This window comes from Aspergillus viridinutans (genome assembly GCF_018404265.1).
Source record: "Aspergillus viridinutans IFM 47045 DNA, scaffold_3, whole genome shotgun sequence".
Classification (NCBI taxonomy): domain Eukaryota; kingdom Fungi; phylum Ascomycota; class Eurotiomycetes; order Eurotiales; family Aspergillaceae; genus Aspergillus; species Aspergillus viridinutans.
In genome coordinates, this window is record NW_025091219.1 from 1,239,674 (window position 1) to 1,254,296 (window position 14,623).

Genomic DNA, 14,623 nt, shown 5'->3' on the forward strand with positions numbered 1-14,623 from the left:
GCTTACTCAGAGTAGAAATCATCCTTCTTTGGGTATGATGCTTAGGCAACAAGATTACTGGTTTAAGCGGTATATGACACGGAGCCATACACGGGCTGAAATATGGTGAGATTGCGGTCAAGGACAAGGCGATGACAGTAGCACTCCGTGGTTTATTCAGGTTGATTTCCGGTGTTATCGATTTGTCGATGTTTGAAAGAGATGAACCCCCCTTATACAAGGTAGATAGACTAGACTAGACTACCAGTGATGAGAGTCGAAATTAACCGAGGACGATCTGGTGCCTGAGACCCTTACGCCTTACTTCTCTCCCTATACGAATAATACGACAGACAAGTGAGACGTCTGCGGAGGGGATTGCCCGATCGGGTTAAGAAGCCCGGTGGGCCACACACGTAAGCAATGCTGAACCGTTTCCGCTTGTTCCTATGAAAAGCCCCGAGCCTGCGCCCGCTTACTGGTAAGTTTCAAGAAAGGGAAAAAGGATGAGAGACAGGAGAATGAAGCATCGTTGGAAGTCGTCAGTTTCAACTTAATAATGACAATGATGTATTATCGATCATGACCGAAATTCAGCAGAAAATGGGGCCTCCAGAGCCGGAGCAGCCCCAGCCGCCAGAGCAACGTGTGCGCAAGAGGCGCAGACGCACTATGGCCTGCACGCAATGTCGCAGCAGAAAGCTCCGGTGCGATCGCGAATATCCCACATGCGGCCGATGTCTGAAGAGCAAAACACCTACCAAATGCACCTATGAGGATGGCTTTCTGTGGCAGCAACCCAATACAGTTGCATCGCCCGTCTTCTCCGACCGCGGTTCCACAGCACTGGCTCAGATGCCCCGAGTTGATCGGGCACCCGCACTCACTACCCCGGACTCGGGGATAAGCAGTCCGCCGCCTCGGCCCCAACCACCACCGCTGCCATCTACACCACATGGCCGGCATGGAGAAGAGAAACGAAGCTTTCTCGAGACTGTTCTCGGAGCCCCCAAGGCGGGTGTCAACCAGGAACCATATGTGAACACCGAAGTGCTTCAGCGGCCCCGGCATCCTCCTGAGAGTCGCCACGAGGCACAGCCACTGCCGTTGGAAGATGACGACGAGCTTGCATCGCCTTCCCAGCAGCTAGATATCCTGCCGCGTATGATGATGCGAGGTAAGGAGACCAAGACTCGGTTCAACGGGTCGGGCATACTTGCCAACTTGATCGCGCAGGTAAGTTACTGCCATATGTTCGTTTGAGTTTCTTGCTGGTTAATGCTGTGGCAGTTCCCAGATATCAGGTCATTTGCGGAGGAGGTCCGACTTTCGAGTCCGAACCTTACACAACTGCGCTTCGACCTGGAAAGGGTAAAGCGGGGACTGTGGAAAAGAAAACCGTTGAATGAGTCGTTCCCACTGCCGGACGCAAAGTCGCTCATCGACATGCTGCCCTCCCGTCGAACAGTTGATGAACTAGTGGTCTTGTATCTGACTTGTATCGAGTCCACGCATCGTATCCTTCACGTTCCGTCCTTTCTCAAGGAGCTGGACGAGTTCTGGGCGCAAAAGGACAATCCAGATTTGGTGTCAACTGGCTTTGTCGTGCAACTCCTCCTAGTTCTCGCCTGTGCTTGGAATCTAGCAGACTTTGAGACTCTCCAGCTGAAGAACGAAGCTAGCCTGAAATGCTACACTCCGGTGGAGTGGGTTCTGCACGTCGAAAAGTGGCTGGATAACGCACATTTCAAACGGCCAGACATTACGACTCTCCGAATGCAAATTCTCCTGATCATTGCCCAAAATAGTTTTGGGATGAAACGCAGCCATGCCTGGCTTGCTACGGGAATACTGGTCAAACAGGCCATGATTGCTGGATATCATCGTGATCCTAGCCGGTACACCAAGATCTCCGTCTTTAATAAGGAGATGCGCAGACGGATCTGGACGACCATTGTGGAACTCGACCTTCAGGTTGCCCTTGAGCGGGGGATGCCCCCCTCGGTTCAAGAATCGGACTACGATACAGCTGCGGCCTCGAACATCAACGACAATGAAATCCAGGAGACCAGTACCGAGCTTCCTGGAGAGAGGCCGCTCCACGAAATAACCGATTCGTCATTCCAGGCAGTTCTCACGCAATCGCTCCCATTGCGCCTCAAAGCGTGCGCTCTGATGCATTCTCCGCGGATCAGCTGCCGCTACGACGAGATTCAACGCTTGGACTGGGAGCTCGGGAGATATCTTCAGAATATCCCTGCTTGGCCCGTTGCAGAGAATGACGACTATCAGAGCAAGAACAAAGTCGCTCTACTCAAATCCCTCCTGGAGACGAAAGTCGCTCATAGTCTTTTGTCCCTTCATACCCCTTTCGCAATCGAAGCCCCGCGGGAGCCACTCTTTGCACCCTCTGCGCGTTCACGCCTAGAGGTTGCCACCCTCATCCTTTCCAACCAAAAGCGCCTTCATGAAACCTCGAAGCAATTGTCTCTCTGCAACTTCGGGGAGTGGACCATACAGGCATTCTGTACCGTATGTCAGATATTGCACGCGGGGAGTAGCACCCACGGTGAGTGACCCCGTCATTTGCGAATTTCAGGGTTGGCTCAGGTGTCGTTTTTAACATTTACTCGCAGCATCTTCTCCTGCATTGCTCACCCACACGCTACCCGGGCTTCCCGAATCCCTCGTCTCGTTGCTCGAGATGGTCTTGGCCTCTGTCGAGACGCGGCTCCTTCTTGTAGTCAAGGGCGCAAAGGAGTACTTCTTCATGTCGACGCTCCTGGCATTGGTCAAGGCGAGATTGTGGCCGGCACAGGCGAATATTTACAAGCAAGAGGTAGTCGACCGGGTGATCTATTTTGCGCAGACCCTCTTTTCGCGACATGCCAGTTGCGCTCACTTGGGCGATCGAGGGCAGGGCTGCTTCGGAACAGATCAGGTTAATGCTGGCCGCCTCCCACTTCCTATCGGTCCCCTCCGCTGACACACTCTTCTCTTCCAGGTCCCTAGCATGCCTTCTGGCCCCGGTTTGGCGCCTCCTCTTGCCGCAGACCTGAACGGCGCCCTGCAATCGCCAGGCTTCTGTATCGCGGTGAGTACCTGAACCCATTCCAATTCACCCGCATCTCTGATGGTGTGGAATCTAGCCTTATGGAGAGATAGACCCATTCCTGGAGGTCTTCGACTGGGCGGACTTGACGGGAATCACTCTTGGAGAATGATGCCAGAATGATATGGGCTGGAACCGATAACGATCCGTGATGTATGATTGTTTATTTCTTCTATGTATAACTTGTCCTCCGTATGATATACGAGTGTTGGCCGGGATGTAATCCCGTTCTCCGTCATAGTGGGTTTCGGGATGTTATCCACCCTTATCCTAGGTTGATCCTAATGGGGATGACCTCTTCCCTATACATAATATAGCATGATATAACATAATCCTTAATAAAAGAAGTAATATCCTTATAGCTTAAGAAGCATGATAAAGATAGTAGAAAGATATTAAGTTAGAACTATTCTATAGTCTTTAGTGATAGTAAATTACTAGAAGTAGTATAGTATTCCTATTTAGGGAAAGCACATGGTTAACTTACCTTATCTGAATAGTGTTAGAGTAGGAGACTATGATGGCTCTATCGCTTCTATATTTGCTGATGCCTCAACTGGTGCTAGGATTAATTCCTAAGCTATACTTATAGTATTAGGTAGGGCTTCTTTAGGACCTTCTCATGACCAGGACCTTCTGACATTTTAGTAGATATATAAGACTATCCAGAAAACCATATGTACTTTGTCTTTGCTGTGTCTGAAGATCCTCCCTTGAGGGTTGCTATAGTTCTAGAGAATGCTTAGTTAAGGTATTCAGGTGCTTCACTTGAGGATTTCCTGACTTACATTGATGAGCTCGTCATGCGCTACGGTAACCGGATATTGAAGCTGATGATGATGAGGAGGTTGGCTATGGGGTTGATGACGATGACTGGGATATGGGAATTGAACCGGTATTTCCATTGCTTTTTCAGAGACAGATGAAAAGGATTTATTAAAACCCCTGCACCGCGACCTTTGCGCTGTAAAAAATGTGGCTCTTAAAGTGTGTTACGGTGTTATCTAGGAACACTGACAGGCGCTATCATTATATCAGTCTCCTGTTGCATCAGTAGACTGGGTTAAGCCCCTGGACCCTGTGCTCTTCTCTTTGAAATTAAAGCTTTTACTAAAACAGAGTAGTTTTAGACACCAAAGGCACTAGTTATCTTAGGAGTTAGGACAGACTTAGCTGTAATCTATATGACCCGGCCGAGTCCAGCCTCGTTCCTGTTCTTGGCAGTGTAGACTTGGAATTACACAAGTAAGAGGATAAAACAGTTCTTTTAATTGTGATTTTGCCTGTAGTTGAATCAGTTAGCAAAGAATGGGGATTCTATTCAGTCTGTTTTTAAGAATCCTATGTACACCAGTCTGCGCTATATGGAATGACAAGACAGACTGAACCAAGGTCCAAGCAAGCAGTCCAAGGACATTTAAGCTAATGTACAGAGTCTACTGTAATTCCTAGCTAATAATAACAATGAAGCGCTGATTCGCCATGTCTCACATTGGCTAATGTATTCTTCCTTTCTTAAAATGGGCCTCTTATTCTCACTTTTAACAACTTCATTCTATTCCACTTAGACTACCATCCCCTCCGCAACTTCAGAACATCATGGCGGGCGCTGACTCCCTCCGTGGAAGAGATTGGATTCACTTTGGCCTGCGAATCCTCTTCTGCGCGTCTGCCATCGCCCTTCTCGCCGTCACAGCCCGCCTGGCAACAACAGGCTGGGGAGAGGACCGCCCGATTGTGCTTCCCATCACTCTAGCCACCGTGAGCCACACTCTTTTCCTTTCCTATACATTATTCAAACCGGACTAACCTGCCGCAGGCTTCTCTGGCAACCGTCACAGACCTGCTCGCTCTGTTCTTGCTTTTCCGGTATATCGGCTTCATCACGGCGACGGCCATCCTTGACATCCTTGTCCTCATCCTCTGTGGTATCGGGGCGGCCTCCCTCGCAATGAGGGACTTTGCCTTTTACTGGGGTCTTGTCTATCATGAGTACCCGTCAGTTGCGGAGCAGGCAGAGGTTATCGTCTTTGCTTTGAATATTCTTGTTGCGTAAGTGTAGTCTCCCAGTTGCTGAGTATGGATTGAGGCTAACGAGGTTTGTGTGGCAGATGGGAGCGGATCATGTCGATTGTTTTGTGCTCTGTTTCTCGCAGGGGGCGATTGGTGGATGTGGACGCTAAGGAGGTGCAGGCGCAGAGCAGTTAGCACTCGTATATTGCCCTTTTTACTGACCCAAGGAACCCCAGGGAAGGATAGAAAGCGCCAAATCAGTTGTTAATGGTCTCAGGGAATCAAATGAAATATTCCCCGCACAGTCAATAGTACTGTGTGCGCTTATCCTTTGCTTTATAAAATATAATAGTGTGATTTAACGTACAGCTTGGAGATCGTGGGGAATAGCTAACGGCGGTAGTAGTTGATCCAAAGTCTTAGGCAAGGTGTCATGCCGATAGTGACCCGGACATTATCAATCATATAGCAGCATCTATGCTCAGCTACTGACTCTCACGCAGTAGTATGTCCCACCCCAGAATGACGAGCCGCAGTTCCCGCAATCACTCCCCAAGACGGAATTCCAAGAACACAGCTGGGCCAGCGTGATGCCGTGCGCCTGGGCAAAGTCATAGCAGCCCTGTTGGGCCGCTGGCTCAGCGAAGCTATTACAGGTACTCACGATCCCGGACTGCGTCGGGCCTGGTGCGGTAACAGACGTCGTCGACGGCGAAGTAGTGGTTGTCGATCCGCTACTGCTGTCCCCCGCCACACCAACACAGTAGTACTCATTTCCCCAGAAAAGGGTGCTGCATGATGCACCATTCTGGCCTAAGACGGTGTTCCACGCGTATAGCTGCGCTGGGGTGATGCCGTTGTCTGAAGCAAAGTCAATGCAGTTGCCCCCTACGGGCGCCTTGGCGTATTTGTTGCAGGCGGGATCGATGCCTGTCTGTGTCGGGCCTGGTACGGCCACGCTGGTGCTGCTTGCCTGTGTGCTGCTCGGCGTGCTGGATGAAGTGGTGCTGTTGGAGGTACTGCCGTCGTCGGACCCCCCGCGTTGCTGGTTGCCAACGTCACCGTCACTGCCTAAAGGAGGTGCTGCGAGTGCATAGCTACCGCCAGGTGCGCTGCTTCTGGTCAGTCTGGAACCTGCACAACCAGGAACGTGTGGTCATGAGAAAGACTCACCCAATACAGACATATTGGCCCACCGTCGGCCGATCACACAGGCCGATGATGTTGGGATTCCACTTGAAGAATTGGGTCAGAGTGATGTTTCCCGGCGCTCCTTGAGCAAGAGATTCGCTGCCATTATTAGCGCACGAGATATATTCAAAGACGCACACTGGACTCACCATGTACTTCCGCTTGTTACGAGTTGCAACTCACAGGCGGCCGGAAGGCAAAGAGAGCCGGAAATGGTACACGTAGCGCTGCGCGACCAAGCTTGCAGATCGCCTGTGGTGACACCAAATTTGAGGGAGAGAGTGTCACAGCCTGAACCGGTGATCATCTGGCCCAGGCAGGTTGGGGTAACAGTGGGTGAGGTAGTCGCGGTGACATTGCGGGTCACCGTAGGTGTCGGAGCCGGCTGGTAGGTCGGCACATCACGCGTGGTGATATTGGGGAGGGTGGTCGAACAGATGTCCCCAATATCCTGCAGCTGGTCCACCAGGAAGTCGGAATAGTTGCTGACGGGTAGGAAGGGACTGGTCACCCGCTGATACAGCATCTGGATGAAACAATCGTTGCATAACTGGAACCCTTCATTAGTCTGCTTGTCTTGACGTTCGCTATGGAAGAACTCACGATATCATCCTCATACAAATCAGCCAAACGTTGATACGATGGCACGTCGGCCCCATTGTTTGCACAAGCGGGATCTGTGGGATCCGCCTCGCAATCTGGCCGATAGACGTCAGAGCCCTGCCACCCCTGCGACTCGACCACACACCAAGTGTCGTTGGTCGTGGAGCCTAAACAGGCCAGGTTCAGACCGTCCACGTAGCGACCCGAGACCGAGCTCACGGGAATCATCTTGCCATACACTGGCAGGTACTGTTCGTCACACGCCCCGGCCACGTTAAGATCCCAGTACTTGGCCGCAACAGAACAGTTTCCACTGCATAGTGCGGCAACATTGTCGTCCTCCCACCAGTAGCGATCGACTTCGGCCGCCAGATGGAAGAGCGTATCATCGCATTCTGGCACAGTTTCGTTTCTGCAGTCATACAATCAGCAATCGATACATCCTTCAGAAACACGAGGTATTCACGGTGTGACCTACAATGCCTCGAGACAAGTGGTAGTAATGTTGAGAACCTTGGCTAAGGCCGTCGGGTCATATGGAGGGTAGAGGTTGAAGGCGCTCACATAGGGAACCACGCACAGCGCTAGCCATAATATGAGACGTGATGCCATGGTGAGCGTACACCGACCTGCATACCCTTGCGAGCTCCCAACACTTCTTCGTCTATACGGGTGGCCGGTCTTTTGTAACCAGACTTCTCAACCTTTGCCCGCGTAAACATAGCACGCCACCCATTATCCTCCGTCCATGCTCAAGGGTCGAAAGTTAGCCGAACTTGCTCCGCACAGGACCAACGTCCCCGTGCAAGGTTACTTTGCAATTTGACCCGTCGGTTCTGGTTGATTTGCTCGGAGGCTCGTTAGACACCAGAGGCTGGGATGCTCCAATCACATCCCAGCAATTCCCAGATTGAGCGAGAAGCAGACATTGATCTGGGACTCTGATTCGACGCTGTCGATCCTGATTCCTGACTCCTGAGACACATTTCAGAATAGTCCAAGGAAGTGAGGGGCCAGCGGAGGGAGGGTAGATAGGGTACCGAACGGCTAAACTTAGCGTTTCGACGGAGCCTGCATGTCTCAGTTGATTGTATTCTTATTTGAATTTGAGAGCGGACAACTAGACCGGCTCAAGTCCGGCTGCGGAGAAAGAAGAAAATCGCCTCGGACTTGATGCGAATGCGAGGTCAAACCCGACTGTGCAGCTGTCCAGCCTATCTACAATCCGGTAGGTTCTCGGGTGTGCCTGCCTTAGTGTCAATTCCCAGACAGAGGTGGCAGTGCTTTAGCCTTTAGCTCGGAGAAGATATTGACTTGCTTCCGCGGAGGAGGATTGGTTGGGGAAAGCGACCAAAAGTAAGGTAGCTGGGTATAGGTCTCGTAAAAATACGCAGACCAGGGCCTGAATGAGTGTGGGAATTGCTAGTGATCTCTATGCAGCATGAAAACGAATGGAGGTCTCATTCTTACTCGACAGATCCGAGATCTAGAGATATATACTGAATGATGAGGTGATTTGGAGGTAATTTTGACATCCAACTTGCACAACTACATAGTGGATGTGAATAATAACATACAAAGTACGGAGAAGGATTAATATTTACCACCCTAAACTAGCGCAGTTCCCATGGCCCGCCGCCCAAGCTAATTAGTTGTGAACCATCTAGGGCAGATATCGGTCATAATCGGTGTTAGTACTTTAGCTTCTGTACTCCGTATCGAATCTGTCGATGCTCTGGCCAATTGGTGTAGGGGAATGGAAACCGGCGCTGAAAGGCCATCCATGGCGCCATGTCAGGGGCCTCAGGGCGCGGATGGTCTGGTCTTCCTGACAGTTCGTGCGTTCCTAGCGTGGGAATCGGTTCAATTGGCCTCGGGACTAGGAGGGTAAAATCAAAAATCCAAGGCCCCATGAGAAACAATACTGGCAAAAGTCAGGTTACATCGAAGAAACACCCAAGATCCGCTAGGCAGTCAGACCAAGACATTCTCCGGCTCGATAATGCTTGGGCTGAACGAGAGTAGGCTTAATTAACTGTTTGCGCCAGTATGCCAGCGCGTAATCAAATTCCCTATTTATCAGGCGATAGGCCCCTGGGATCCGCGAGGCTCAATAGACGTGATTCCATGATCCCCGGCAACAAGTTTCTTCTCCTGTCAGGGCAATGCGGCTGAGCGTGCAACTTTTTGCTCTCCTGGGCATTGCAGCCACGGCCATAGCCTCGTTCCATGACCATGGGCATGTCGATCTATATCGACATTCGCTGTTGACCCGAGATTTGCCAATCGGCACCTGCAACGCGGAAACGCCGTGTGCAAACGGAGMCTGCTGCAGCGTTGGTGGGATATGTGGTTATTCCCCTGCAGAATGTGGTAAAGGCAACTGCACTTCCAACTGCGATGCCAAGGCGGAATGTGGCCCGTACGCCAGAAAAGGACAAGAAAAATGCCCATTGAATGTCTGTTGTTCAAAGTTCGGGTATGAGTCTCCTCTCTCTCCTTGTCCCGTAGCCCAGGTTCTGTCAGCTAACCTTCCCTAGCTTCTGCGGGTCCACGGACGACTTTTGCGGAACAGGTTGCCAGAAAGAGTACGGGGGCTGTGGAGAGCCCAAGCGTCCGGAATGTGCGATAACCAGTGGACGCAACAAGCGCGTGGTCGGATATTACGAGTCGTGGGCCAGCACGAGGGCATGCCAACGGGTCAACCCCGAGGACCTGGATGTCGGGGGCTACACCCACATCAACTTTGCGTTCGCCTTCTTTGACCCAGTGGATTATCGGATTGCCCCCATGGGGGGTCACAGCGAAGATCTATTTGCTCGGTTCACCGCGCTGAAAAACGGCAACCCCGGCCTGCAAACGTGGATCTCGATTGGAGGTTGGTCGTTCACCGACCCTGGGCCCACTCGCACAGCGTTCAGCGAGATGGTGAGCTCCGAGGGAAGACGTCGGAAATTCATCATGGAGGTTATGCACTTTATGAGATACTACGGTTTCGATGGGGTGGATCTGGACTGGGAGTATCCACAAGCCGATGATCGAGGAGGTGCCCCGGACGACAAGGAAAACTACGCAATGCTCGTGCTGGAGATGCGCAGTGCCTTCGGCTCCGAATTTGGTATCACGATGACCATTCCAGCATCCTATTGGTATCTGCAACATTATGATTTTCACAATATGGAGGGTCTTGTGGACTGGTTCAACCTGATGTCCTATGACAGTAAGTCCGAAAGTGTCCTGAGGGTTCCTGAGAAAAAGAATAGGAACTGACGTGCGATGCAGTACATGGAACGTGGGATAAAGACTCCAAATTCGTCGGTCCCTATATTGCCCCTCACACGAATGTGACCGAGATCGATATGGGCTTGGACCTCCTCTGGCGGGCTAGAGTCCCTCCCAGCAAGGTCGTCATGGGCATGGCATTTGTAAGTGGCCACCCTTAGCCAGCGTTTCTCACTAACACCAGATACAGTACGGCCGGAGTTTTAGGCTCAAGGACCCAGCCTGCAACCAGCCGAATGGGCAGTGCGAGTTCGTGTACGAGAATGGAATGGGCGCCGCCCCTGGGCCCTGCTCTAAGGCCTCCGGAATTCTCAATCTTGCGGAAATCCAAGACATCGTCTATGAGAATAATTTGACTCCCTACTGGGATCAGAAGGCAATGGTCAAGTGGATCACATGGGATCAAGACCAATGGGTTTCCTATGACGATGAAGACACACTGCGAGGAAAACGCGATTTCGCGCAGTACCGCTGTCTCGGAGGTTACATGGTAAGCCGTTCCCGTCTTCCCCTACCGATGTGTACTCTCGGCAGCGTCTTTTTTTTTCTTTCTGTCTTGGCCCTGCTTCAAGAGGTTGCTAAGCCATCGAACAGGTCTGGGCAATGGATCAGGTGGACACAAAAACAAATCCTCACATTTCCGATGCATTAGGCCTGACGAGCGCTCAACGTAAAATCGCGGCACAGTTGCGCGCAAATCAGAAGGCACAGGAGATCTGCTACACGACTGAGTGCGGAGAATCCTGCGCCCAAGGTACCAATCCCGTGGAGACATTGATCGGACAAACCAGCAGCATTCCGACTGGCGATGAGGACTTTTGTCCCGATTATCAGGTACGGACGTTATGTTGTGCGGACGGAACCACCGTGGGAATGTGCCGCTGGGAAGGCTATCGCGGGTTAGCTCTCCCTTGTTACAGTGGCTGTCGGCAGGATGAAATAGAGCTCGTCAAGAGCTCTAGTTTCTTAGCAGGCAAGTCTGAATATATCTGTTCAGGTAATAGCTTTGCAAGCTTTTGCTGCAGCGGCTTCCGCCCGCCGCCTCTGAATGCCAACAGTGCAATCGGAAGTGACAGTGACAGCAGCGGGGATGGAACCAGCGCGGAGCTGGATGATTTGGGTGCCAAACTAGGAGATGCAGCCAAAGGTATGGCCATGTCCGCTGCTGAGAATGAGGCGCTCGACCTGGCGGCGAAAGCCTTCTGTCGGATTGCGGTGCCCTTGTTGGAGGCAGGACTGGACGCGGTCGAAGGATTCGTTCCTATTCTTGGTATGATTAGACTCTAGAATATCCGTTCAGCGCTAATTAACTCGACCAGGGGAGATCGCAATAGGATTGGAGACGGCCGCGGAAGTCTTCTTGACTCCAGCTTTAATTCAAGCCTGTACGAAGCTGGTCGAAGTTGAAGGCAAGGCGATCGTCAAGATGCTTGAGAACCTAGCCAAGCCAAAGAGGGTCACAAAAAAGCCAACCTCCACAAGGCCCCCCGAGTCGTCTCATACATCCGGGAAACCCAGGACCACCAGCTGCAATGTCAAGAGAGCAGGCGTCGCGGGTGATGATGACTGTCGAAAACGCAAAGTCCGAAGAACGCGAACCACCAGCATTGTAGATGATACTCGGGCCGCTCCAACCGCCACGATGACTCTCAATTGCGCCAAATACCCTCAGCCTTGCTGGCACTATTCATCAGTGGCTCGCTACAATCCCGGCGATGAATTTGTCACATGCCAATATAAGGAACAATCCGATCGGGATCGGCCCGCCGTCGATGAGTACGACCGTGAACGAGACAGAAACAAGCTACCAGCCAACTGTGACGCGGACGAATGGCCGCCGGCCTACTTTGCCGATTTCAACAATGGCCTGGCGTTCCTGGAGGGCAATTCGGATCACGGCGCTGCAAGACCGCAGTTTATCCGCGCGGTGGACTCAGGCGAGAATCAAGCAGCCGGTCGGTTGTTTCGAGGAAAATGCGCCAAGAAGGCCCCATCCCGTGATATTGATACCGCGTACAGTGACGAGCCTCCGAAAAACGGGGGAGGGCTGTGGACGCAGTGGGTTCTGGTTAAGGCGGTATTTACTAGGCAGGTGTATTCGGTTTCGTGGTCAGGGCTCGTAGACCCTGGAGATGGTGATGATGGCCTGAAGATCAACCGGTGCCAGCCAAATTTTGGCGACGGCAAAGATCATCGAGGGTTTGCTCTCCTGAATCGCGACTCATGGTTCGACCGGAACCCATGGGCAAAAGACTACACCGCGATGTACAATCCCCAAAAGAAGCGAGGCGTCGACGTTCATCCTGACGATATCGTTGTGATTGAGGCCAATTCTAGCCGGAGAGCAACAGACACAGAGCTGAAACGGTACTTTGGTCTTGTACGATGTTCCGATGACTGCTCCAGTGAAATGCAAGAGATAGACCTGGAAGCCACGTCGGCCGTGATCGTCGCCCCGCCGAAGACACAACCGCACCCGACTTACGCCGAGACAACCTCGGGTTCCTTGATCACAGACGCGAGTCCATCAGCAACAAAGCTGGACTACTTTGCCACGCCCACTGCAACCAATCTCGCAAGAGAAACATAATAGGCTGAAAGGAAGAGTTGTCAACCCAATAGGTACTATTCAAAAGTGATCCAGAAGATTATTTGTCAGGGAAACATTCAATCCCTTAGGCCACGATACCATTCCTCCAGTGCCTTTTGGCAAGCTTCTCTGCGGAAGGAATCCGGCCAACCATAAGATAAATAGATTTCCCGCATTTGCTAGGCAAATTGGATCAGCACAGGGACAATAATGGAGCTTAGAATTAGTACATACATTAGCAGTAGAATTAGGATCACTGTCCCTCCGCATATGGAGATGTGGCCACGTTTCCAGTCCCTTCACTGGTGGGATCCAGTCAAGATTGATGTAATGCCTCTTCCGCTCATCAAGATATTCTTCCAGCGGCATAACCTGATCATCACATATATCCCGCCAGCTGCGCGGATCATCTACCGCATAGACGGGATCAAAGTAGCTCCCACAGATCTCATAGACTGTGGCTGTGCCTATAGATTAGTGAGAGGGCTGTTGTTATACTAAAGATTAAGTATAGCCGAACCAACCATCAGTAGTGTCTAGCATAACATATTTTCCATATTTCCCCTCTGAGTAGGTGAGATTTATCACCCAGGGGGGAAACTCGTAATCATCTTCTGGGGGGAAAGGAATATATGCCTTAACATTTCCTTTAAGGTAATCACAAGACTTTGTCCAAGGGAAGAGATTCCATTCTCCACGTGAGGAGTCGAGGTAAGGTAGATGGCGTAGCAGCTCAATTACCTCATCTGTCTTGTTCAAAAAGGCGAACTTATCCTTAGTAATTTGCGGCCATCCTTCAGGAGGGGGATACAGAATCTCATCTGGCTCCACGAAAGGAAGAGTGGTCAAGAATTGATAAAAGTCTGTGACGGCTGCGACGATCTGCTCACGGTTATACGTAGATGGATTTGTCAGTCGAGGATCCGGAGGGAGTACCATTGTCGTTGATGATAATAAATCAAGAAACGAAGGATGAAGAGGAGCGTGTTGAACTGAGAGTCTGAGATCGTGTGCGGTCACGTGGTTAGTGTGATGAGCGCGGCCATCGCGATCCTATTACTAGGAGTAGAAACGCGATTTGCTATTTCGCTTCCTTTTTCGGCAGCAGGCGACGCGGAAACGGCAGCCCTTTTGCCAGCGAAGCCAGCACCGCTGGAAGAAGCAGTGGGACACAGAGAAAGGGGCCTCCGACACGGACAGGTGCAGCTGCGGGGAGGGGTCTTAAACCCCTAAGCATGTCCTCCTGCAATGTTTATTATATAGGGAGGCTTCTGGGGGAAATTATCAGACTATGATATGCTTGTGTCTGACTCTCCATGGACGACTAAACCGAAACCAAAGCAATTCCCTAGGCTAGGCAACTCTACCCTAAACATCTCTAAACATGTTAAGGAATGACACCTTAAGAAGGAAGAGAAAAGCTTCTTATAATCATGTCCTTTCTGTTGTCACCCAGACTTACTCCGTAGTTAACCAGTTTGCTGGAGCCTGGAGCCTTGGAGGCTAAAGATCCACTGATCTACAAGTGCTCCACATGCAAAGTAATTTAGGTAACTACGGAGTAATGTCAGCGGTATTGACTTTCAGTACCTGGATAGGAGCATTCCTTGCTATTCTCAGGTACTCAAAGTAAGTAGCATAGCATAGGAGAATATTGTTATGACTTGTATCTGAATGCTTAGGTGCCATGTCTGTAAGGCACCCTTCCAATTGGATGCTCTGTACAGAGTAATTTCAGGACCATTCTCTCAGTAACATTGGCTCTCCGCTCTCACCCCTGACAGTGCAGTGGAGAATCTGCTCCTAGATCAACAGGGGGAAAATGGCACGATCCACAGGCACGGGGGGTAATT

The 14,623-nt window shown here is 51.2% G+C and overlaps 4 protein-coding genes across 4 annotated transcripts; 3 read left to right on the top strand and 1 right to left on the bottom strand.

Annotated features, from left to right (window-relative positions):
• Positions 1 to 561: 561 nt before the first annotated feature.
• Positions 562 to 3,203, top strand: Aspvir_005396 (putative C6 transcription factor; the record flags this gene model as incomplete). Its single annotated transcript, XM_043268613.1, has 5 exons — positions 562 to 1,215; positions 1,270 to 2,548; positions 2,616 to 2,920; positions 2,984 to 3,073; positions 3,129 to 3,203. 5 exons carry the CDS (start codon positions 562 to 564, stop codon positions 3,201 to 3,203), a joined length of 2,403 nt encoding a protein of 800 aa, XP_043124548.1.
• Positions 3,204 to 4,690: 1,487 nt separating this feature from the next.
• On the top strand, positions 4,691 to 5,299 carry Aspvir_005397 (uncharacterized protein; the record flags this gene model as incomplete). The annotated part of the gene is made up of 3 exons (XM_043268614.1): positions 4,691 to 4,852; positions 4,911 to 5,143; positions 5,203 to 5,299. 3 exons carry the CDS (start codon positions 4,691 to 4,693, stop codon positions 5,297 to 5,299), a joined length of 492 nt encoding a protein of 163 aa, XP_043124549.1.
• Positions 5,300 to 5,585: 286 nt separating this feature from the next.
• Aspvir_005398 (uncharacterized protein) lies at positions 5,586 to 7,510 on the bottom strand (the record flags this gene model as incomplete). Its single annotated transcript, XM_043268615.1, has 5 exons — positions 5,586 to 6,216; positions 6,278 to 6,394; positions 6,445 to 6,845; positions 6,899 to 7,310; positions 7,377 to 7,510. The coding sequence occupies 5 exons, from the start codon at positions 7,508 to 7,510 to the stop codon at positions 5,586 to 5,588; spliced, it is 1,695 nt and encodes a 564-aa protein (XP_043124550.1).
• Positions 7,511 to 8,681: 1,171 nt separating this feature from the next.
• Positions 8,682 to 12,770, top strand: Aspvir_005399 (uncharacterized protein; the record flags this gene model as incomplete). The annotated part of the gene is made up of 6 exons (XM_043268616.1): positions 8,682 to 8,785; positions 9,439 to 10,118; positions 10,181 to 10,323; positions 10,371 to 10,670; positions 10,775 to 11,450; positions 11,500 to 12,770. 6 exons carry the CDS (start codon positions 8,682 to 8,684, stop codon positions 12,768 to 12,770), a joined length of 3,174 nt encoding a protein of 1,057 aa, XP_043124551.1.
• Between the last annotated feature and the right edge of the window lie 1,853 nt (positions 12,771 to 14,623).